The 25,635-nt window shown below is 43.7% G+C and overlaps 1 protein-coding gene and 1 pseudogene across 1 annotated transcript in view; one reads left to right on the top strand and one right to left on the bottom strand.

Moving 5' to 3' along the window:
• LOC126177126 (uncharacterized) overlaps window positions 1-25,635 on the bottom strand; it is a 225,063-nt gene that overhangs the window by 18,036 nt on the left and 181,392 nt on the right. Inside the window, exon 7 of the mRNA XM_049924395.1 lies at window positions 3,007-3,321. Within this exon, the coding sequence (XP_049780352.1) occupies window positions 3,007-3,321 (315 nt within the window). The remainder of the gene's footprint in view (window positions 1-3,006; window positions 3,322-25,635) is intronic.
• LOC126177395 (5S ribosomal RNA) lies at window positions 18,387-18,504 on the top strand (annotated as a pseudogene).

A 25,635-nucleotide genomic window follows, 5' to 3' on the forward strand; every position in this document is an offset into this window, starting at 1 on the left:
AGAGAACGCGATTCTTGAAACAGTTCACCAGTCACCTCGGCAAAGTGCCTGTGATATTGTAAGGCAGTTACAGATATCTCAAAGATTGGTTGTTGAACTGCTGCACGATGAGGAACTGCAATCCGTATCGTCACATGTTAACTCAACACCAGCGGTCAGAAGATCGCATTCGCCAAGTAGGAGTGGAAGATAACGAACATTTTGTAAATAATGTGATATGGACTCACGAATCCAGCTTGAATCGCGAAGGTATAATCAACCTCCACAACAGCCATTATTGGTCGGAACATATACACATATCGTCCATGAACGTGGCTTTCAGGCAAGCTTTGGCATAAAGCTGTGGGCTAGAATTGTGGAAGGAGTGTCCCTTTATCGTCCGTTTCTTTGCAGTACCTTGCCTGACGCATTAAAACAGTGCCACGTGGTGTTCAGCGACAACTATAGTTTCAGCGCTGCCACACTTTGGAATGAAAGTGCGTAACTATTTAAATGAAGCGTTTCCAGGGAAATGGATTGCTCGTGGATGTCCATTGTTCTGGCTGCCACATTCCCTACACCTTAATACACTAGGTTTTTATTTGTGGGGATACTTAAAGGAAAAAGTTTATAGTATTCCACCCACGGCTGTACATGATCTAATAGCTCGCATGCAAGCCGCTGTGGCAAAGGTGGACGCAGATGTGTTGTGTAGGGTTCAGCAAAGTATGATCCAGCCATTGGTGAAGTGTTTGAAAATGCAAGGTGGTTGCTTTCAACAGCTTCCCTGAAATGAAAGTTACTCGCGCATGTGCATACCGGCTCTGTGGGGATACGACTGGACGTCAAACATACAGAATGGAATTATTGTGCGTATCATAGTGTACAATCAAGTGTAGCGAACCTATTGTGCTTCTTGTACCTCATTGGATATAGACGATGTTACTGAATCCAACACTATTTTCTATTGACTATACTTGTGTCACGAACGAAACAAAGTGATCGTTTAAGTCTGTAAGATGTTCATTTTATGTGTTAATGTTTAAATAAAAGTAACAGTAACAGAAGGAAATACATAAGATACCGCACTCTGGATGTGTAAATTGGATACAATATGATTCTTTCACTGAAACAAGTATCGGAGAGTTCGCGTTACCGTTATCCACGGCCTTGCCTCGTCTCACTGAGTTAATGGGAGAACTCCAGTACTGTGCAGAGTTCATGCTGCCTGCTTTTGGCCACGCTACACGCTGTTACAGCGTTGCCAGAGCCTCGTTTTTCTAGCAGAATTTCTATTAAACCTATTGGCGGGACTAGATCTTGCTAGATACACTTTTGTCTTGAACTGGGATGACAAACTGCATGTCGACTTCAAGTGCTACATTTTTTCTTCACCTTGTATACTTCCCAACTATTTTCCAAGAATTATCGTTATTGCTGCTTTTAATCACACTACTGGCCATTAAAATAGCTACACCACGAAGATGACGCGAAATTTAATCGACAGGAAGGAGATGCTGTGATACGCAAATGATTAGCTTTTCAGAGCATTCACACGAGGTTGGCGCCGGTGGCGACACCTACAAAGTGCTGACATAAGGAAAGTTTCCAACCGATTTCTCATACACAATCAGCAGTTGACTGGCGTTGCCTGATGAAACGTTGTTGTGATGTAAGGAGGAGAAATGCGTACGATAACGTTTCGCACTTTGATAAAGGTCGAATTGTAGCCTATCGCGATTGCGGTTTATCGTATCGCGACATTGCTGCTCGTGTTGATCGAGATCCAATGACTGTTAGCAGAATACGGAATGGGTGGGTTCAGGAGGGTAATACGGAACGCCGTGTTGGATCCCAATGGCCTCGTATCACTAGCAGTCGTGATGACAGGCATCTTATCCGCCTGGCTGTAACGGATCGTGCAGCCACGTCTCGATCCCTGAGTCAAGAGATGGGGACGTTTGCAAGACAACAACCATTTGCACGAACAGTTCAACGACGTTTCCAGCAGCATGGACTATCAGCTCGGAGACCGTGGCTGCGGTTACCCTTGACGCTGCATCACAGACAGGATCGCCTGCGATGGTGTACTCGATGACGACTCTGGGTGGACGAATGGCAAAACGTCATTTTTTCGGATGAATCCAGGTTCTGTTTACAGCATCATGATGGTCGCATCCGTGTTTGGCGACATCGCGGTGAACGCACATTGGAAGCGTGTATTCGTCATCGCCGTACTGGCGTATCACCCGGCGTGATGGTATTGGGGTGCTATTGGTTACACGTCTGGGTAACCTCTTGTTCGCATTGACGGCACTTTGAACAGTGGTCGTTACATTTCAGATGTGTTACGACCCGTGGCACTACACTTCATTCGATCCCTGAAAAACCCTACATTTCAGCAGGATAATGCACAACCGCTTGTTGCAGGTCCTGTACGGGCCTTTCTTGATACAGAAAATGTTCGACTGCTGCCCTGGCCAGCACATTCTCCAGATCTCTCACCAATTGAAACCGTCTGGTCAATGGTGGCCGAGCAACTGGCTCGTCACAATACGCCAGTCTCTACTCTTGATGAACTGTGGTATCGTGTTGAAGCTGCGTGGGCAGCTGTACCTGTACACGCCATCCAAGCTCTGTTTGACTCGATGCCCAGGCGTATCAAGGCCGTTAATACGGCCATAGGTGCTTGTTGTGGGTACTGTTTTCTCAGGATCTATGGACCCAAATTGCGTGAAAATGTAATCACATGTCAGTTCTAGTGTATTTGTGCAATGAATTCCGGTTCATCAACTGCATTTCTTCTTGGTGTAGCAAATTTTAATGGCCAGTAGTGAATAAGGAAAATAAAAGTAGGCCTAAGACTGATCCTTGTGACACTCCTGTGGAGACATGTTTCCAGTTCGGACAATGCCGTTTATCTTTAGAGGTTAAGTTCGTACGGAACTGCAGTGCGCGAGTCCAACTGGTACCCGGCCAATTTTTGAACGTCGCCCTCTCTCGGTCGGCGGCGCGCAGCGCACGTACCTATGATCTGGACGTCTACGGTGGCGTAGAGGTCGCCGTCGACGTGGTCGGGCACGCCCATGTAGCACGTCCAGCGGCCCGAGTCGCGCGGCTGGGCGGTGAAGCGCACGCTGCACGAGCCCAGGGAGAGGCCGTCGCCGAAGTAGCCGTAGCGGCCCAGGCCGAACATCTCCGGCGTGACGAGCGAGCCGTCCGGGTGGCGGAACCAGCAGGAGCCCAGCGAGACGGGCGCGCGGCAGCCCACCGTCACGTTGGCGCCGCTCAGCGCCACCACGCTCTCCGTCAGCGGCTCTCCCTGCGTCACCGGCTGCGCCACTGCGGGGAACCAGCCCGGCCGACGCCGCGGCAGCTTAGCCACACAGGTCGCTAGTTTCAACAATGACGAAGTATTCTCGGGCTATAAGCCGAGTTCTGCGGCTACGTTTCAACAAGTTTCTTACTTGTCACCTTCAGGAGAGGCGGGGAATAGGAAATTTGTAGTTCCAATGGGACCAAACTGCTGGGGTCATCGGTTCTTAGGTTTACACACTACTTAATCTAACTAAAACTCACTTACGCTAAGTACAACAATCACATCCGTGCCCGAGAGAGGACTCCAACCTCCGCCAGGGGGAGCCGGGCGAACGGTGCAAGGCGCCCGCTCAGGAGAAGCTACTTCGCCTGAAGATGGCATGTACGAAACTTGTTGAAACGTAGCCGCAGAACGACGCCTAGACTCGGCTGATAACCCGAGAAGACTTCATCGTCGAGATTCGCAGAGAAAGTCTAAATTCGCAAGTTTCAATAAGTTTGCTGACAAACAAAAATACTTCTACTTCGGCGGTAAAAATGTTGTTGTTGTCGTCTTCAGTCCAGAGACTGGTTTGATGCAGCTCTCCATGCTACTCTATCCTGTGCAAGCTTCTTCATCTCCCAGTACCTACTGCAACCTACATCCTTCTGAATCTGTTTAGTTTATTCATCTCTTGGTCTCCCTCTACGATTTCTACCCTCCACGCTGCCCTCCAATTCTAAATTGGTGATCCCTTGATGCCTCAGAATATGACCTATCAACCGATCCCTTCATCTACTCAAGTTGTGCCACAAATTTCTCTTCTCTCCAATTCTATTCAATACCTCCTCATTAGTTATGTGATCTACCCATCTAATCTTCAGCATTCTTCTGTAGCACCACATTTCGAAAGCTTCTATTCTCGTCTTGTCTAAACTATTTATCGTCCACGTTTCACTTCCATACATGGCTACACTCCATATAAATACTTTCAGAAACGACTTCCTGACACTTAAATCTATACTCGATGTTACCCAGTTCTTCTTCTTCAGAAACGCTTTGCTTGCCATTGCCAGTCTACATTTTATATCCTCTCTACTTCGACCATCATCAGTGATTTTTCTCCCCAAATAGCAAAACTCATTTACCACTTTAAGCGTCTCATTTCCTAATCTAATTCCCGCAGCATCACCCGATTTAATTCGACTACATTCCATTACCCTTGTTTTGCTTTTGTTGATGTTCATCTCATATCCTCCTTTCAAGACACTGTCCATTCCGTTCAGCTTCTCTTCCAGGTCCTTTGCTGTCTCTGACATAATTACAATGTCATCGGCAAACCTCAAAGTTTTTATTCCTTCTCCATGGATTTTAATTCCTACTTCAAATTTTTCTTTTGTTTCCTTTACAGTTTGCTCAATATACAGATTGAATAACATCGGGGATAGGCTACAACCCTGTCTCACTCCATTCTCAACCACTGCTTCACTTTCATGCCCCTCGACTCTTATAACTGCCTTCTGGTTTTGTACAAATTGTAAATAGCCTTTCGCTCCCTGTATTTTACCCCTGCCACCTTCAGAATTTGAAAGAGAGTATTCCATTCAACATTGTCAAAAGCTTTCTCTAAGCCTACGAATTCTAGAAACGTAGGTTTGCCTTTCCTTAATCTATTTTCTAAGATAAGTCGTATGGTCAATATTGCGTCTCGTGTTCCAACATTTCTACGGAATCCAAACTGATCTTTCCCGTGGTCGGTTTCTAGCAGTTTTTTCCATTCGTCTGTAAAGAATTCGTGTTAGTATTTTGCAACCGTGGCTTATTAAACTGATAGTTCGGTAATTTTCACATCTGTCAACGCCTGCTTTCTTTGGCATTGGAATTATTATATTCTTCTTGAAGTCTGGGGGTATTTCGCCTGTCTCATACATCTTGCTCACTAGATGGTAGAGTTTCGTTAGGCCTGGCTCTCCCAAGACTTTCAGGCGGTAAAAATAAAAAGTACATTATACAGCACGTCAGCTGTGGTTACCAACCTTTCTTAGACCACTACCCCCAAGTGCAATCAGACATTAGCCAGTAACCCTCTCCCCCCCTGCCACCTGTTGCCTCCGTCCCCCATATTGTCACCAGACTTAGCAGCTAACACAGCACTAGAATGAAAGACTTTCCTTGGAACACTCATTTTTAAAACGATGAAAGACGAACGATATTTGGTATTGTGTGTGTGTGTGTGTGTGTGTGTGTGTGTGTGTGTGTGTGTGTGTGTGTGTTTGAAGGAATGACGAAGGAATTCGTGCTGCATCACGAGTGCTACCCACAGCTCCTTCTCAGATAAAACAGTTAACTATCCACAGTGAGGGTAGACACTAACTGCAAAATATATGTCACTGCAGTACTCCTCCCCATTGCGGCACTTGCTTGACCTGCACACTGCAATTCCATTTAAAATCAATCAAGTTAAAATGTGTACACAATACTTGTTGTTGTTGTTGTTGTTGTTGTGGTCTTCAGTCCTGAGACTGGTTTGATGCAGCTATCCATGCTACTCTATCCTGTGCAAGCTTTTTTCATCTCCCAGTACTTACTGCAACCTACATCCTTCTGAATCTGTTTAGTTTATTCATCTCTTGGTCTCCCTCTACGATTTTTACCCTCCACGCTGCCCTCCAACGATAAATAAGTGATCCCTTGATCCCTCAGAACATGTCCTACCAACCGGTTTCTTCTTCTAGTCAAGTTGTGCGACAAACTCCTCTTCTCCCCAATTCTATTCAATACCTCCTCATTAGTTATGTGATATACCCATCTAATTTTCAGCATTCTTCTGTAGCACCACATTTCGAAAGCTTCTATTCTCTTCTTGTCTAAACTATTTATCATCCACGTTTCACTTCCATACATGGCTACACTCCATACAAATACTTTCAGAGACGACTTCCTGACACTTAAATCTATACTCGATGTTAACAAACTTCTCTTCTTCAGAAACGCTTTCCTTGCCATTGCCAGTCTACATTTTATATCCTCCCTATTTCGACCATCATCAGTTATTTTGCTCCCCAAATAGCAAATCTCCTTTGCTACTTTAAGTGTTTCATTTTCTAATATAATTCCCTCAGCATCACCCGACTTAATTCGACTACATTCCCTTATCCTCGTTTTCTTTTGTTGATGTTCATCTTATATCCTCCTTTAAGACACTGTCCACTCCGTTCAACTGCTCTTCCAAATCCTTTGCTGTCTCTTACTGTTCGTAAATCACTTGATTGCTGCACTCCTTACTTCTGAACTGGCAGATATTGCAAGACTTCAAAGTGTTAATGCTTTATGTCTGAACACAGCCACTAATAATAATAATAACAATACTTTGTACAGCGGTATTGTAACCCATATGTAGTTACTGCTGCGTCGTGCTGTCGATTAATTTAGTTATCTGTTTCGCTAGCGCTTAATGAAGCAATTTACAGAGCGAGGTGCCGCAGTGGTTAGCACATTAGACTCTCATTCGGGAGGACGAGGGTTGAAACCCGCCTCCGGCCATCATGATTTAGTATTACCTAGATTTCCCTAAATCACTTCACGCAAATGGTTCCTTTGAAAGGGCACGGCCGACTTCGTTTCCTTTCCTTACCTTATCCGATGAAAACGATGACCTCGCTGTTTCGTCCCTTTCCCCAAATCAACCAACCAACTAATAAAGTAATTTCTGTACTACGGCAGATACCGTATATAACTTGGAGAAGACATTTTCTTGAGATATTTAGCATTTGTTATATCAAGAGCTCAGGTGGAAACACTGTTATAACCAAAGAAGGGAAAGCAGAAAGGTGGAAGGAGTATATAGAGGGTCTGTGCAAGGGCAATGTTCTTGAGGACAATATTATAGAAATGGAAGAGAATATAGCTGAAGATGAAATGGGAGATATAATACTGCGTGAAGAGTTTGACAGAGCACTGAAAGACCTAAGTCGAAACAAGGCCCAGGGAGTAGACAACATTCCTTTAGCACTACTGATAGCCTTGGGAAAGCCAGGCCTAACAAAACTCTACCATCTAGTAAGCAAGATGTATGAGACAGGCGAAATACCATCAGACTTCAAGAAGAATATAATAATTTCTATCCCAAAGAAATCAGGTGTTGACATCTACATCTACATCTACATCCATACTCCGCAAGCCACCTGACGGTGTGTGGCGGAGGGTACCCTGAGTACCTCTATCGGTTCTCCCTTCTATTCCAGTCTCGTATTGTTCGTGGAAAGAAGGATTGTTAGTATGCTTCTGTGTGGGCTCTAATCTCTCTGATTTTATCCTCATGGTCTCTTCGCGAGATATACGTAGGACGGAGCAATATACTGCTTGACTCTTCGGTGAAAGTATGTTCTCGAAACCTTAACAAAAGCCCGTACCGAGCTACTGATTGTCTCTCCTGCACAGTCTTAAACTGGAGTTTATCTATCACCTCCGTAACGCTTTCGCGATTACTAAATGATCCTGTGACGAAGCGCGCTGCTCTCCGTTGGATCTTCTCTATCTCTTCTATCAACCCTATCTGCTACGGATCCCACACTGCTGAGCAGTATTCAAGCAGTGGGCGAACAAGCGTACTGTAACCTACTTCCTATTTTTTCAGTTTGCATTTCCTTAGGATTCTTCCAATGAATCTCAGTCTGGCATCTGCTTTACCGACGATCAACTTTATATGATCATTCCATTTTAAATCACACCTAAAGCGTACTCCCAAATAATTTATGGAATTAACTGCTTCCAGTTGCTGACCTGCTATTTTCTAGCTAAATGATAAGGGATCTATCTTTCTATGTATTCGCAACACATTACACTTGTCTCTATTGAGATTGAATTGCCATTCCTGCAGCATGCGTCAATTCGCTGCAGGTCCTCCTGCATTTCAGTACAATTTTCCATTGTTACAACCTCTCGATACACCACAGCATCATCTGCAAAAAGCCTCAGTGAACTTCCGATGTCATCCACAAGGTTATTTATGTATATTGTGAATAGCAACAGTCCTACGACACTCCCCTGCGGCACACCTGAAATCACTCTTACTTCGGAAGACTTCTCTCCATTGAGAGTGACATGCTGCGTTCTGTTATCTAGGAACTCTTCAATCCAATCACACAATTGGTCTGATAGTCCATATGCTCTTACTTTCTCCAATAAACGACTGTGGGGAACTGTATTGAACGTCTTGCGGAAGTCAAGAAACACGGTATCTACCTGTGAACCCGTGTCTAAGGCCCTTTGAGTCTCGTGGACGAATAGCGCGAGCTGGGTTTCACACGACCGTCTTTTTCGAAACCCATGCTGATTCCTACACAGTAGATTTCTAGTCTCCAGAAAAGTCATTATACTCGAACATAATACGTGTTCCAAAATTCTACAACTGATCGACGTTAGAGATATATGTCTATAGTTCTGCACATCTGTTCGACGTCCCTTCTTGAAAACGGGGATGACCTGTGCCATTTTCCAATCCTTTGGAACGCTAAGCTGTTCTAGAGACCTACGGTACACCGCTGCAAGAAGGGGGGCAAGTTCCTTCGCGTAGTCTGTGTAAAATCGAACTGGTATCCCATCAGGTCCAGTGGCCTTTCCTCTTTTGAGCGATTTTAATTGTTTGTCTATCCATCTGTCGTCTATTTCGATATCTACCATTTTGTTATCTGTGCGACAATCTAGAGAAGGAACTACAGTGCAGTCTTCCTCTGTGAAACAGCTTTGGAAAAAGACATTTAGTATTTCGGCCTTTAGTCTGTCATCCTCTGTTTCAGTACCATTTTCGTCACAGTGTCTGGACATTTTATTTTAATCCACCTACTGCTTTGACATAAGACCAAAATTTCTTAGGATTTTCTTCCAAGTCAGAACATAGAACTTTACTTTCGAATTCATTGAACGCCTCTCGCATAGCCCTCCTCTCACTACATTTCGCTTCGCGTAATTTTTGTTTGTCTGCGAGGCTTTGGCTACGTTTATGTTTGCTGTGAAGTTCCCTTTGCTTCCGCAGCAGTTTTGTAACTCGGTTGTTGTACCACGGTGGTTGTTTTCCATCTCTTACGATCTTGCTTGGCACATACTCATCTAACGCATATTGTACGATGGTTCTGAACTTTGTCCACTGATCCTCAACACTATCTGTACTTGCGACAAAACTTTTGTGTTGAGCCGTCAGGTACTCTGTAATCTGCTTTTTGTCACTTTTGCTAAACAGAAAAATCTTCCTACCTTTTGTAATATTTCTATTTACGGCTGTAATCATAGAAGTAGTAACCGCTTTATGATCGCTGATTCCCTGTTCTGCGTTAACTGTTTCAAATATTTCGGGTCTGTTTGTCACCAGAAGGTCTAATATGTTATCGCCACGAGTCGGTTTTCTGTTTAACTGCTCAAGGTAGTTTTCAGATAAAGCACTCAAAAAAATTTCACTGGATTCTTTGTCCCTGCCACCCGTTATGAACGTTTGAGTCTCCCAGTCTATATCCGGCAAAATAAAATCTGCACCCAGAACTATAACATGGTGGGGAAATCTACTCGAAATATTTTCCAAATTATCCTTCAGGTGCTCAGCCACAACAACTGCTGAGCCAGGGGGCCCATAGAGACATCCAATTACCATGTCTGAGCCTGCTTTAACCGTGACCTTCACCCAAATCATTTCACATTTCGGATCTCCGTCAATTTCCTTCGATACTGTTGCACTTCGTATCGCTATAAACATGCCTCCCCCTTCACTGTCCAGCCTGTCTCTGCGGTATACATTCCAATCTGAGTTTAGGATTTCATTACTGTTTACGTCTGGTTTCAGCCAACTTTCTGTCCCTAGTACTATATGGGCGTTGTGCCCGTTTATTAATGAGAGCAGTTCTGGGACCTTTCTATAGACGCTCCTGCAGTTTACTATTAGCACATTAATATTGTTATTCCCTGTTGCATTTTGCCTACTCCTACCTTGCCGCGTCTCAGGAGCGTCTTGTCGGGCCTAGGGACGGAATTCTCTAACCTAAAAAACCCCCATGTGCACTCCACACGTACTCCGCCACCCCTGTAGCCGCTTCCGGCGTGTGGTGCACGCCTGACCTATTCAGGGGGACCCTACATTTCTCCACCCGATAGCGGAGGTCGAGATGTGAAAATTACCGAACTATCAGTTTAATAAGCCATGGCTGCAAAATACTAACACGAATTCTTTACAGACGAATGGAAAAACTGGTAGAAGCCGACCCGAGGAAGATCAGTTTGGATTCCGTAGAAATGTTGGAACACGTGAGGCAATACTGACCCTACGACTTATCTTAGAAAATAGATTAAGGAAAGGCAAACCTACGTTTCTAGAATTCGTAGACTTAGAGAAAGCTTTTCACAATGTTGACTGGGATACTCTCTTTCAAATTCTGAAGGTGGCAGGGGTAAAATACAAAGAGTGAAAGGCTATTTACAATTTGTACAGAAACCAGATGGCAGATATAAGAGTCGACGGGCATGAAAGGGAAGCAGTGGTTGGGAATGAAGTGAGACAGGGTTGTAGCCTATCCCCGATGTTATTCAATCTGTATATTGAGCAAGCAGTAAAGAATACAAAAGAAAAATTTGGAATAGGAATTAAAATCCATGGAGAAGGAATAAAAACTTTGAGGTTCGCCGATGATATTGTAATTCTGTCAGAGACAGTAAAGGACCTGGAAGAGCAGCTGAACGGAATGAACAGTGTCTTGAAAGGAGGATATAAGATGAACATCAACAAAAGAAAACGAGGATAATGGAATGTGGTCGAATTAAATCGGGCGATGCTGAGGGAATTAGATTAGGAAATGAGACGCTTAAAGTAGTAAATGAGTTTTGCTATATGGGGAGCAAAATAACTGATGATGTTCGAAGTGGAGAGGATGTAAAATGTAGACTGGCAATGGCAAGGAAAGCGTTTCTGATGAAGAGAAATTTGTTAACATCTAGTGTAAATTTAAGTGTCGGGAAGTCGTTTCTGAAAGTATTTATATGGAGTGTAGCCATGTATGGAAGTGAAACGTGGATGATAAATAGTTTAGACAAGACGAGAATAGAAGCTTTCGAAATGTGGTGCTACAGAAGAATGCTGAAGATTTGATGGGTAGATCACATAACTAATGAGGAGGTATTGAATAGAATTGGAGAGAAGAGAAATTTGTGGCACAACTTGACTAGAAGAAGGGATCGGTTGATAGGTCATATTCTGAGGCATCAAGGGATCACCAATTTAGAATTGGAGGGCAGCGTGGAGGGTAGAAATCGTAGAGGGAGACCAAGAGATGAATAAACTAAACAGATTCAGAAGGATGTAGGTACTGGGAGATGACGAAGCTTGCACAGGATAGAGTAGCATGGAGAGCTGCATCAAACCAGTCTCAGGACTGAAGATCACAACAACGACAACGTATATCTCTCACTTTTATCATTAGCGATGTACGGGACAAACCACAGCGTATGTGAGTAGTGGGCAGACTGCGTGAGGTACCTGTAACCTCCACAGAATTGATGCTACTGTTTGAGAAAACGTAATTATTGGTAACTTTTACAGTCTTATAAAATTATAGTAATAGTAATTATGTTTTGAAAATAAATTAGTTTCGTGACTGAAACAGAACGAATCGTTTAGTTTTTACTCCTCAGAAAATTTCGTTTTACGTTCAGGGGGTAATTATGCCCAGGTTCGATACCATTGCACCAGGTACTGGTACAGAGGCTTGGCAGAGCTGTTCTCTGAAAGTCGTCTGACTGTTTCTAGTACGTAGTAGCACCACCAGGATTTTCGTAACAAAATAAACTTGCAGGGAAATAGCTCAATTCGATCCAACATAGGCAGACAGAGAAGTCTATCCTTAACCATCCTTTAGCGAATGGCATTACATATACAGACACAAAGACAGCTTTTAAAGCTCAAAGTAATTAGTAACAAAATTTTGAAGATCGCCAATAATAAAGTCCCGATTATACTGGTACCCTAGATTTGGACAGAGCTACGATATTGCAGTGCCTGTGTCATTCCGAATTACGGTGCAAAGTTCCTTCGGACATGCATACATGTCCAAAGGAACCGACACTGCGGTGACTACAGCCTTTAAGACATACATGAGATGCATTCGCAGTTGCGAATGTGGACTACCATCAGAAACCAATGAAAATTTGTGCGGGACTGTAGCTCGAAACCAGATTTCACGCTTATCGCGGCCGGTCTCCTTACAATTTGGCCATCCATGCAGGCTTCAAGACCAGACCCAGACTCCCATATTTCGTCAACCATGTGTCCACAACTTGTACTCGTACATCCATTAAGTGTATTCCCGTACAGGAGAGACAATTTACTTGAAAGTCGCTCGCCGATGTCGGCGGATCAATACGCTACTGCAGCGCCTGTGTTGTTCAGAAACACGAGGGAATGTTCCTTCAGACATGCATCAGGCTGTAGTGCACGTTCAGATACGCATGTATGTCCGAAGGAATATTGCATCATACTACTGAATAACAGTCACTGCATATCGCATGGGAATATACATAATGGATGTATGAGTACAGGTCGTGGACACTTGGTTGACGCTATATGGAAGTTTAGGTCTTGCCGAGAAGTGCGCTCGGATGGCCAAACTGTAAGGCGAATAAGGTGGAAATCCGAGTTCGAGTCCCAGCACGGCACAAATTTTCACTGTCATCATTTCGTTAGTATAACTGATGGTTATCCATATTCGCAACTGCGAATGCATCTCATGTGTTTGACGAAGATATCCCGAAACTTGAAGTCATTTTTTAGTTTTGTGTGTAGCTATGAAGCCTAACCAGCTATTTCACAATGGTTCCTGCGAATAGAAATCTTGGAGGAGCTAGATGGAACGCAGTGGATGTATTTATCTCGTACCGCTGGCGAGCGCTTTTCGGTCAGCTGACGAAATGTCGTCAGTTTCAGTTTCTAATGAAGTAACATCACATTCTTCTTCATTTTATGAGCCGCTGATGGAAAACTTGGGAACACTACAGCTATCCGTTTTTCGAAAGCCCTGCCTAAGCAACAACACAGGAGAGAGTGTGAAAGCGCGCACTTTGTTGTCGAGTCTCCAAAGTTTGTAAGTAGGCTGTTTAGGTTTTTATACTGGCAACGTTATGTAGCGCTCTGTATGAAAATCACTGGCTGTGCTGTGTGCAGTCTGTGGCTAGTTTGCATTGTTGTCTGCCATTGTAGTGTAGGGCAGCTGGATGTGAACAGCGCATAGCGTTGCGCAGTTGGAGGTGAGCCGCCAGCAGTGGTGGATGTGGGGAGAGAGATGGCGGAGTTTTGAAATTTGTAATACTGGATATCATGAACTGCTATATACATTATGATTTTTCAACACTATTAAGGTAAATACATTGTTTATTCTCTATTATAATCTTTCATTTGCTAACTATGCCTATCAGTACTTAGTGCCTTCAGTAGTTTGAATCTTTTATTTAGCTGGCAGTAGTGGCGCTCGCTGTATTGCAGTAGTTCGAGTAATGAAGATTTTTGTGAGGTAAGTGATTTGTGAAAGGTATAGGTTAATGTTAGTCAGGGCCATTCTTTTGTAGGGATTTTTGAAAGTCAGATTGCGTTGCGCTAGAAATATTGTGTGTCAGTTTAAACACAGTCATGTGTAATTGTTCTAACGGGATAGACGAAATCTAGTGGCAACCACCTCAACCACAACGCTACAGCCAGGCTAAAAATGTTGTACGAGACTATCTCAAGCAGCCGACCAGGTAATTATTATTATTTTCGAATTTATTTCCTTAAGGCACTTGGAATTTTAAGTTCCAATCAAAATAATAAAAACGAGATATCTCGAGGTTTTAAGTTAAAGGGGAAGCAACGATGAAAGCCGAGTTCAGCGACGTCAGTCCGTATGACGAGGGTGTTATGGGACGGTGAGGTCAGTACCACCCGCCCGAGACCAGGGGAGGCTCTCGAAGCCGGGAAGAACTGGATGGAACGTGTTGTCCGTCTTTGCAGCTGCCAGTGGCGGAATGTTCGTGATGCTACTTCTTTGTCACGTGTTATGCGGACGCGAATAGATCCCTCGGAAGTGGCGGCCTCTGCCAGCGCTGCAGGTACCGCGGAGCAGAGCTGTGCAGGGGCCGCGTAGGCTGCCCGCGTGTCCGAGGTGCCCGACGGGTTGCCGCACCCTTTCTCGTAGATCTCCGATATAGCAGTCCCAAAAACGGCTACGCGGACAGTAGTGACGGGAGCAACCAAATCAGAACAATCAGTTCAGACAGTTATAGGACAAAAATCGATTCTTCTTGGGCAACAATCGAATCATCTGATTGCAGTGTTGCGATTGATTCCAGCAGTTCCTGCATTCTTTTGAGTGAAACCTGTCTATGGGAGCAGCCGAATGAGTACAGTCGACGCAGCGCGGCGATTTCATTTCTGAGCGGAGACATGCGATGGTTTTGGCAATGTTAAATCTTTATTGTTGTCTGCACTCTGTTATCGCCAGCCGTCATTATTACTGCCGTTGCAGTACATACTTTTTTACTGAGTGCCAATAAGTAGTTTTTAGTTCAGTTTTTCGCTTTTTTTTTTTTGTTTTTTTTTTGTAAGCTTTGCGCCTCGATCACAATGCCGAAAAGCTCAAGTGGCGTCGGAATGGAAGGAATCATAAGGTTGGATAAAAATTGATCCTCAAGTGAATACAGTCATACACTACTGGCCTTTAAAATTGCTACACCGCGAAGATGACGTGCTACAGACGCGAAATTCAACCGACAGGAAGAAGATGCTGTGATATGCAAATGATTAGCTTTTCAGAGCATTCACACAAGGTTGGCGCCTGTGGCGACACCTACAACGTGCTGACATGAGGAAAGTTTCCAACCGATTTCTCATATACAAACAGCAGTTGATCGGCGTTGCCTGGTGAAACGTTGTTGTGATGCCTCGTGTAAGGAGGAGAAACGCGCACCATCACGTTTCCGACTTTGATAAAGGGTTGGATTGTAGCCTACCGCGATTGCGGTTTATCATATCGCGACATTGTTCCTCGCGTTGTTCGAGAACCAATGACTGTTAGCAGACTATGGAATCGGTGGGTTCAGGAGGGTAATACGGAACGCCGTGCTGCATCCCAACGGCCTCGTATCACTAGCAGTCGAGATGACATCGCGGTGAACGCACATTGGAAGCGTGTATTCGTCATCGCCATACTGGAGTATCATCCGGCGTAATGGTATGGGGTGCCATTGGTTACCTCTTGTTCGCATTGACGGCACTTTGAACAGTGGACGTTACATTTCAGATGTGTTAGGACCCGTGGCTCTACTCTTCATTCGATCCCTGCGACACGCTACATTTCAGCAGGATAATGCACGACCGCATGTTGCAGGTTCTGTACGGGCCTTTCTGGATACAGAAAATGTTCGGCTGCTGCCCTGGCCAGCACATTCTCCAGATTTCTCACCAATTGAAAACGTCTGGTGAATGGTGGCCGAGCAACTGGTTCGTCACAATACGCGAATCACTACTCTTGATGAAATGTGGTATCGTGTTGAAGCTGCATGGGCAGCTTACCTGTACACGCCATCCAAGATCTGTTTGACGCAATGCCCAGGTGTATCAAGGCCGTTATAACGGCCAGAGGTGGTTGTTCTGGGTACTGATTTCTCAGGATCTATGCACCTTAATTCCGTGAAAATGTAATCACATGTCGGTTCTAGTATAATATATTTGTTCACTGAATACCCGTTTATCATCTGCATTTCTTCTTGGTGTAGCAATTTTAATGGCCAGTAGTGTATATCAGTATCGGCAAGGATGTTTATATTATGAAGCTATTCAAGGTATGTCCCGAGCAATGTATTCAGGGATGTGACAGGAACAATCATTTGAACGCAAAAAGTCTAGTAAACAGGTGCTCTAAGATGCATACTTTAAGAGCCCTTTGCTTTCTGCAGTTTGAGCGGTGGCAGTATGGATCAAACCAGAAGGAAAATCTCTGTTAAACAAGTGCTGAAGTGGGCATACCTTCACAGATATGAGCACATGTTAATTTTCGCTACTCTGAAACGTATCTCTTCTACTGAACTAATGCTCAAAGCTCTTAAAGTAAGCATGCTGGAGCAGGTTTTTAATACCAATGTCTTTGTTTTGGTCCGTACAGCCGCCAACCAAAAGATGGGAAGCAACTAAAAAAATATAAGATGAAAAAATGCTCGTAGCTCTTAAGGTATGCATTTTAGAGCTCATTTTACTAAACTTCTTTGCTTTGAGTGATCCTTCCTCTCCCTTAACTGAATATTGAACATTCCTTGTCGAACACATTGTTTTAATTAAAGAAATTCAAAGAAACTTTACCAGTGGTCGCAAATATTTCTTGGAAAAAAACCTTAGGCAAGTAACAGTATATACTTAAATCATAACTAATTGTAACCAAACAATTAAAAAAAATTATGTGTTGTATGCTTTCTGGTCACGTCTCCTCATCGTTTACAGTAACAGAATTATTGATGATGGGTACAAACCAGGGGCAAAAGAGAGACAGAGATTCAATAAATTTAAATAAAAATCTATTTCTTCATTTATTTAAACACGTGCGTATAACGTAGCATCAGTTTCTCACCTCTCCTTGAATAAGTTACGTTACTTGCCTCTAAAAAATTGTTTGCAACCCTGGTCATGGCTCACGTATAAGCGAAAAGGTTGATAAAGTTTGTAAATGAAATCACTCAAACCCGAAGAACGAGGGGAATCATACATATAACTGCCGCAATGGCCAGAGGCTTTTGACAGTCGGTTGCTCACATTAAGGGGAACCACTTACGCGCGGAAGATTATTGAACACATTCATATCGCGCGCATAGCCGCCGACACTACTATGTTTAGGTTGTTTCATTCCACTGGAATAAAACTGACTGAAAGAAAAAAAACAACCTTATGGCCAATCGGTTGTTAAAACAGACAGTTGCACTATCAATAATAGACAGTCCAGTGTCCTTGTTGGTTCGCATATGTTGTGATTTTCAGTCCAAAGACAAGTCTGACGTAGCTCTCCACGGTGTTCTATCCTGTGGAAGTCTCTTCACCTCCGAATAACTACTGAAACCTACATCAATTCCATTTAACAGTATTTTACCTTTGGCCTCCCTCTTATATTTTTACCACCCACATTTCCCTCGTTCCCTATATGAAGCCTTGAGGTGCCTCCCCTCAACCAATTCCTTTTTTTAGTCAAGTTGTGTCATAAATTTTTTCCCAATTCAATTATTTACGCGATCTACCCACCTAATCATCAGGATTATTTTATAGCACCAAAATATTACATTCTCTTGTTGTCTCAGCTCTTTATCACCCACGTTTCCCTGTGGTACGGGGCTACACTACACACAAATACCCTCAAAAAAGACTTCCCAGCATTTATCATTTTGTTTTGTAAGCCGGCTTGCTCTTCCACAGTATTCTACCAATGGCTCTATGTTGCCCACATGCTTATTCTTCGACTACAAACTTCCCCATCCAGGTACTTGTATGGGTTGACTGACTGTGAAGGTAACTCACCGATATTGTAGGTGTAAGATAAAACCTTTCTGTGCGTTGCGACGTGTACAATTTTACGAGTCCGCCACCGTATCGAAGTGGACCACAAACTCTGATGCGGGAGACCAAGGTTTGATTGCTGGTACTGCCAGGTAGTTTTCCTTGTTGGGAGGACTGGTCTGGAGTGCGTACAACCTCGTGAGACCGACTGAGGAACACCTCAGCCTATTACTAGCGGTTCCGAAGTCAGAATGTCGCCAACGTCTGAGACTGCCCTGTGTATTGCATGCGATGAGGAATTAGTGTGGATGAAACGGCGACCCCTGTCGGTCGACCATCGCGTAGCTTTCAGTGTCTGATCGCGAGGTTACCTCTTTTTTTACGTTACTGAAAATTTAAAGCAGCTGATCAGTCTTTGCACATCCTTGAGATGTCAGCGAAATGTATTGTACACTGATCCGCAAGAATATTATGACCAACCAACTAATAATCCGTACGTCCACCTTTGGCATGATAACAGAGGCGACTCGTCGTGGCATGCAAGGAATGAGGCCTTGGTAGTGGGGGGTTGGCAACGGCCTTGCCGCAGTGGATACACCGGTTCCCGTCAGATCACCGAAGTTAAGCGCTGTCGGGCGTGGCCAGCACTTGGATTGGTGACCATCCAGGCCGCCATGCGCTGTTGCCATTTTTCGGGGTGCACTCAGCCTCGTGATGCCAATTGATGAGCTACTCGACCGAATAGTAGCGGCTCCGGTCAAAGAAAACCATCATAACGACAGGGAGAGCAGAGTGCTGACCACACGCCCCTCCTATCCATATCCTCAGCTGAGGATGATACGGCGGTCGGATGGTCCCGGTGGGCCACAAGTGGCCTGATGACGGAGTGCTAGTGGGGCGTTGGTATCACATCTGCACACACAAGTCAACTAATTCCCGTACGTTCCCGAGACAGGGGAATGTGTTGTGAGGCCATATCCAATCCCAGAGGTATTCGATTGGATTCAGATATGGCAAGTTGGGGGGCCAGCTTATCAACTGGAACTCGTCACTGTGTTTCTAGTTCCACTCCACCACACTACTGAACTTGTGACACGGTGCTTTATCTTGTTGAACACGGCCACTGCCATCGGGAAGCATAACCGTCACGAAGGCGTGTACAGTACTCCCTGGCCGTCGTGGTGCCTTGCACGAGCTCCACCAGACACACGGATACCCGTGAATGACCCCTAGAGCATAATGGAGCCGCCGCCAGCACGTTCTCTGTCCCACAGAACAGGTGTCAAGGTGCTGTACTCCTGGAAGATGACAGATTCGCGCCCTTCCATCGCCATGACGATGAAGGTATCAGGATTCATCGGACCATGCAACGCTCTGCCTCTGCGCCAACTTCCAGTAGCGACGGTCTCGTACCAGTTTAGGTCGTAGTTGCCGATGTCTACATCTACATCTACATCTACATCCATACTCCGCAAGCCACCTGACGGTGTGTGGCGGAGGGTACCTTCAGTACCTCTATCGGTTCTCCCTTCTATTCCAGTCTCGTATTGTTCGTGGAAAGAAGGATTGTCGGTATGCCTCTGTGTGGGCTCTAATCTCTCTGATTTTATCCTCATGGTATCTTCGCGAGATATACGTAGGAGGGAGCAATATACTGCTTGACTCTTCGGTGAAGGTATGTTCTCGAAACTTTGACAAAAGCCCGTACCGAGCTACTGAGCGTCTCTCCTGCAGAGTCTTCCACTGGAGTTTATCTATCATCTCCGTAACGCTTTCGCGATTACTAAATGATCCTGTAACGAAGCGCGCTGCTCTCCGTTGGATCTTCTCTATCTCTTCTATCAACCCCATCTGGTACGGATCCCACACTGCTGAGCAGTATTCAAGCAGTGGGCGAGCAAGCGTACTGTAACCTACTTCCTTTGTTTTCAGATTGCATTTCCTTAGGATTCTTCCAATGAATCTCAGTCTGGCATCTGCTTTACCGACGATCAACATTATACTATGATCATTCCATTTTAAATCACTCCTATTGCGTACTCCCAGATAATTTATGGTATTAACTGCTTCTAGTTGCTGACCTGCTATTTTGTAGCTAAATGATAAAGGATCTATCTTTCTGTGTATTCGCAGCACATTACACTTGTCTACATTGAGATTCAATTGCCATTCCTGCACCATGCGTCAATTCGCTGCAGATCCTCCTGCATTTCAGTACAATTTTCCATTGTTACAACCTCTCGATACACAACAGCATCATCTGCAAAAAGCCTCAGTGAACTTCCGATGTCATCCACCAGGTCATTTATGTATATTGTGAATAGCAACGGTCCTACGACACTCCCCTGCGGCACACCTGAAATCACTCTTACTTCGGAAGACTTCTCTCCATTGAGAATAACATGCTGCGTCCTGTTACCTAGGAACTCGTTTGTCATGATGTTAACATTGGAACATGTATGGGTCGGCGGCGGCGGAGGCCCATCATTAGGAATGTTCGGTGCACTGTGTGTTCAGACACACTTGTACTCTGCCCATCATTAAAGTCTGATGTTAGTTCAGCCACAGTTCATTGCCTGTCCTGTTTTACCAGTCTGCCCAGCCAGCAACGTCTGACATCTGTAATGAGGGGTGGCCGCCCAACCCCACGACGTCTGGTCGTGTTTTCAACTTGGTTTCGACGCGTGTTGAAGACACTCACCACTGCACTTCTCGAACACACGACAAGTCGTGCTGTTTCCGAAATGCTCGTGCTGAGCCTCTGGGGCATCCCAATCTTCCCTCTGCGAAACTCAGATACTCGTACATCTACACCCGGACATCACGCTCACTGATACTGCATGCATCCTACCTGTGTGTGACGAGCAGTCATTCCTCGCCAGGTGACGTTGCTATCCATAGTAGGTCGGTGGTCATAATGATCAGTTTGATCAGTGTATATTTGTATAGTTTTCTTCAGGTAGTACATCATCTGAGGTTACTACTGACGTTGTTTCTCAGGTCATTGATAGACAACACGCAGAGCATAGTGCCCAACACACATCCCTCGGGCAGCTTCTAGTCAAATTGCGGGCACATGGCTTGTAATCTCAGCTAAGCGACTGGATTCGTAGCTTCCTGCCATATAGGTCATGGATCATAGTATATGACGGGAAGTTATTTAGGGACACCGAAGCTACATTTGGCGATCCGCAAGGAAGAGTTATAGGCCCTCTGCTGTTCCTAATCTGTATGAATGATTTACGAGACAATCTGAGCAGGCTTCTAAAATTGTTTGCAAATTATGCTGTGGTTTACTGTCTAGTTAAGCCATCAGAAGATCAAAACGAACTGATATCTGCGTGGTGCCAGAAAGTGGCGATTGACTCTCAACAATAATATGTGTGAAGCATGTTGGTAACACAATAAATCATACAAATTTTAAGGCTTTTCATTAAACTAAATAGCTAGGAATTACAATTACTTGCTGTATTTTACGGACTTTAAGACGCTATGGACTATAAGACGTACCTTAATTTTTAAGGAATAATGTTTCCACCATTTATATTATTAGATTGTAAATCCAGAGTAAAAAAAAGTCTTAGTTTGTAAAACCGAACTGACCTTTAAAATCCCTCAAAAGCGTCATCTTCTAGTTTTGGCCATTTTGCATTCAGTCCTCTATTTGCACATTTAGTTTGTTTGAATTCTTCTTTACTAGCCCGCCTTCGCCAATGCTTTTTCTGTCAGTGGAGCGTCGAAATGCCACTCGGCTGCTTTGTTTCCATGTTCTTCCGCATATACGATTGCTTTCAACTTACATATGAATATATTTTATTTTTTTCCATTACGAACCTAGCTGCTAACAAAAATGTTGTACTGTTACTGATGACACAAACTACTCTCATTTCAAGTTCACTGGCACCGTAGACCGCAGTGACGCATCATAGACTGTACAGTGTTCTGGGTTTGTGATGGCGGGGCGATAGGGAGACAGTGTCAAGAAGCTTGTGAATCCCCGTAACTCATGTTAGTCGCATCGGTGCAGTGCTGCAACCAGTTGAATCCAATGTTGGCAGATGTAAAGAGTTTTCCCGTGGCATCGAATATATGGCCATTTTGAAGACTGACAGGAATTTTAAATCAAACACTGGAAATTTTTATATTAATTTGAGTATAAGACGCATCTGAAGTTTGGAGGCGATTTTTCCAAGAAAAATGTACGTCTTACAATCAGTAAAATAGGGTAAATTGCAACCATCACAGAGAAAAGTTATGGAGAACCCGAACCAAACTTGCAGCTTAGTGGCAAAATACTTAAACATAGCAAAAAAATCTACTAAAAATTCCGCTTACATTACGTTTGTCAGTCCTCTTCCGGAATATTACTTAGCGGTATGGAATACTTACGAGATAGGATTGACGGAAGACGTCGAAAAAATTAAAAGCAAGGGTGCTTATTTCGTATTATAGTGAAATAGGGGAGAGAATGTCACCGACATGATGAGCTACTCGAGGTAGCAGTCATTAATACGTACGTACAAAGGCGCTTTTCGTTGCCCCGAGATCTTTTCACGAAGCTTTAGGTCATCATCTTTCTCCTTCGAGTGATAAAATATTTTGTTGACTCCCACCTACACAAGGAGAAACGACAATTGTAAAATAATAAGTGAAATCAGAGCTAGCATGGCAAAAGGTTAAGTACACATTTTTCCCACTTACTATTCGAGAGTGGGACGGTAGAAAAAGCGTCTGAAATTGGTTCTATACACTTGCTGCCAACCAGTTAAGCATCAATTGCAGCGTAATCATGTAGACGTAGATGTACATGTAGATCAGTCGATGACATTCCAGCAAAGACAACAAGCTGTATCTAACTCAGCCCAGTCACAAATTTTGTATAATCTTACTTTCATAGATACGCGCTGGTGTGGTACTTTAGTAAAAAAAAAAAATAGTGTCTGCATGTCGAAATCTATGTTCTGTCTCTAATGACCACATCGTAGACGGGAGGTTAAACCTGAATCTTCCTCTTTTGTGTGCTGGGCTGTATGACGAATGATGAAGCATACCGCTGGAAGCTATGTCGAAAACAGACGCGTATACTGTGCAACGAATCGGCACTGAATTGCTGACAGAAAAGAGCACAACATTGTATTTATTAATCATATGCGATCTATTTTTTTATTACGTTGGTTACGGATTGTAGACTAAAATATCTGCTTGAATGATGTTGCCTTTGCTTCCATACCTATTATCTACTCGTCTGCGTGACGCAATAGTGGTATTTTAATTTTTAGAAAAAAAGAACATTACTCACTTGTTCCAAAATACTTACTCGTAAATAGCACGCTACAACTTAACTTCAACAAAAAGTTTCTTTTAGTCCGATATAATTGCATTTTAGGGTTCCATATCTGAGTCGGTAAAAAAATGGAGCCCTTATAAGATAATTTTTTTCTCTCTGTCCGTCTGTAAAGACTTCTTTTTCTTAGGAACGGGTAGAGGTATGAAGTCGAACTTTATGTCCACGGTCACCTGCCAGCGTAAAAACTTTAAGCTTCTAAGTTAATGCAGTCGAAAGATAGGGTCATTTATGTCACATATTTTGGTACTCGCAAACTCACTCATCGAAACCTATAGGGTACTTCCTGTTGATCTAGAATCATGAAATTTGTAAACAAGCAAGATTTCAAATTACATGCAAAGTAAAAAGCCAGAAAATTCTTAATTTTTGATTTAATCACAAGAAAAAAAATTGTCGTTTGTTATCCGACTGTCTGTCTGTCTGTCAAGACAACTTTTTCTCAAGAACTGGTAAACGTATGAAGTCGAACTTTATGTCGCATACTAAAGTCTACGGTCCCTTGCAGGTGTAAAAATTTAAAATTTTATGTCAATGCAATCAAACGGTGTGGTCATATATGCTACAAATCTTAATATCTCGACACTATCGATATCGGTAACAGGAAAAATCATCGAAATTCTCGATTCCCGGGAGGGATGAACTATCTGTAAACATAATTACGTTGGTACGGAGCCCTCGGTCCGCGAGTCCCACTAGCGCTTATGCGGATTTTATTTACCACAGGTCAACTTCTGGTTGTATCACTCGTCTTCCAGCACTTGTAAAAAATATGTTGTATTGGATGCATATAGTGTAAGTATTTCGGAAGTTATCAAGCTGATGTGCTCCAGATAAAAGAATATATAGATTATCTGCAGATAATGCTGATAATGAGTCGGACCATCACAAATAACCAGATAGCTATGTTTTTGATAGTACATTTGCGATGCTAATTATCTCTTATCCGGAATGTATTTTGACGGTCTACGAGGCTGTTGCTTTACAGTATCGCGAGCTTTCGTACTGCAGTTCGAGAAAGACACTATCGAAGGTACGTTTCTTTACGTTTCATTACTATTAATGAAGTACTTCCAATATAGCCTTTGCAAGGCTGCCCCCTGCCTATAATTCCTGCTTTAATTCAAATTCGTAATGGGGGAGTATTCAAAGTTTAAGTGAGAAATGAAAGTCAAATTTAAATAAAATCATGAGTTGTGAATGATTTAGTATATTTTAAAATCCACCATGCGAAATTATTAAATTCATATTTCACTTGAAAACTTAGAGACAAGTAGTGAGCCTGTGTATTACTGTTTAATTTCTCCCATTCTTTCACTACTGTCACACTATGTATCAGGACAAAACTTGGAGATAAGGAATGACCCTGGATATCAGTGTTAAAGTTCTCCCACACTTTCAGTACTATGACACTATGTATCAGGACTAAGCTACCACAGTAAAAAATTACTCACTCATACAGCAAAACAGAGTGCATTGCAAGAGTTTTTATTTGTTTATAAAAAAGACCCCAGATGTTTCCAACTAACACAGCACACCCTATAGAACTTCAGTCTTCAGAACTGTTGTTTCGATTATTAGATTATGGTGTGGGACTGTTCTCCGCCGTTACGATCTGGTTTCCTAAATGCGGAAGAATGTGTGCATATTTTTACAGTATCGTGTGCTGTGTACAGGAGGGAAACAGTTCGGACACGATGACTGTTTGCTTCTACAAGTACATCACACTCCGCAAACTGCCTGACGGTGTGTAGCAGAGGGTACTTCTGATACCACAAGCTGTTCTACTTGCGAAGGGGGCGTGTGACGAATGATTGTCTGTAAGCCTCTGTGTTAGCTCTAATTCCTCATCATGCGTGACAACGCACCCTTTCACAATGCAGGATCTGTGAGACAATTGTTTCCGGACGACTACTTTCCTGACGTGGAGTGGAGTAACCAGAATCCCCTGGAACACCTCGGGGATTAGTCGGAAAGTAATCTCCGCCCGAGACTCCACTGTCAAACAGAACTACTTTCTCTGGTTTCGGCTCTGGGGGAAGAATGACCTATCAGTCCTTCACAGACGTACAGACACTTCACTGAAAGTGTCCTCAACAGGGTTCAAGAAGTCATAAAAGGCGAAGGTGGAAGCACCCCGTACTAATGGGGCCTAATAGGTGTCTGCGAACTGCAGTGGAAGACTGTGATGATTTGGAGGGAGGTGGGATATGTAGGCAGGCGAATAAAATACAGCTGAAACAAAGGAAACTCTTCGCTGCATTCCCAGAGATGAGAAAAGACTGGGAGGATGATCAAATGGGAAGTGGATGGGCCACGCTGGAGTATCGTGACCGGGTCAAATATCTCACGAAATAAGCGTCAAACGAAAAAACTACAAAGAACCAAACTTGTCTAGCTTGAACGGGGAAACCAGATGGCGCTATGGTTGGCCCGCTAGATGGCGCTGCCATAGGTCAAACGGATATCAACTGC

This window comes from Schistocerca cancellata, chromosome 3 (assembly GCF_023864275.1).
Source record: "Schistocerca cancellata isolate TAMUIC-IGC-003103 chromosome 3, iqSchCanc2.1, whole genome shotgun sequence".
Taxonomy (NCBI): Eukaryota; Metazoa; Arthropoda; class Insecta; order Orthoptera; family Acrididae; genus Schistocerca; species Schistocerca cancellata.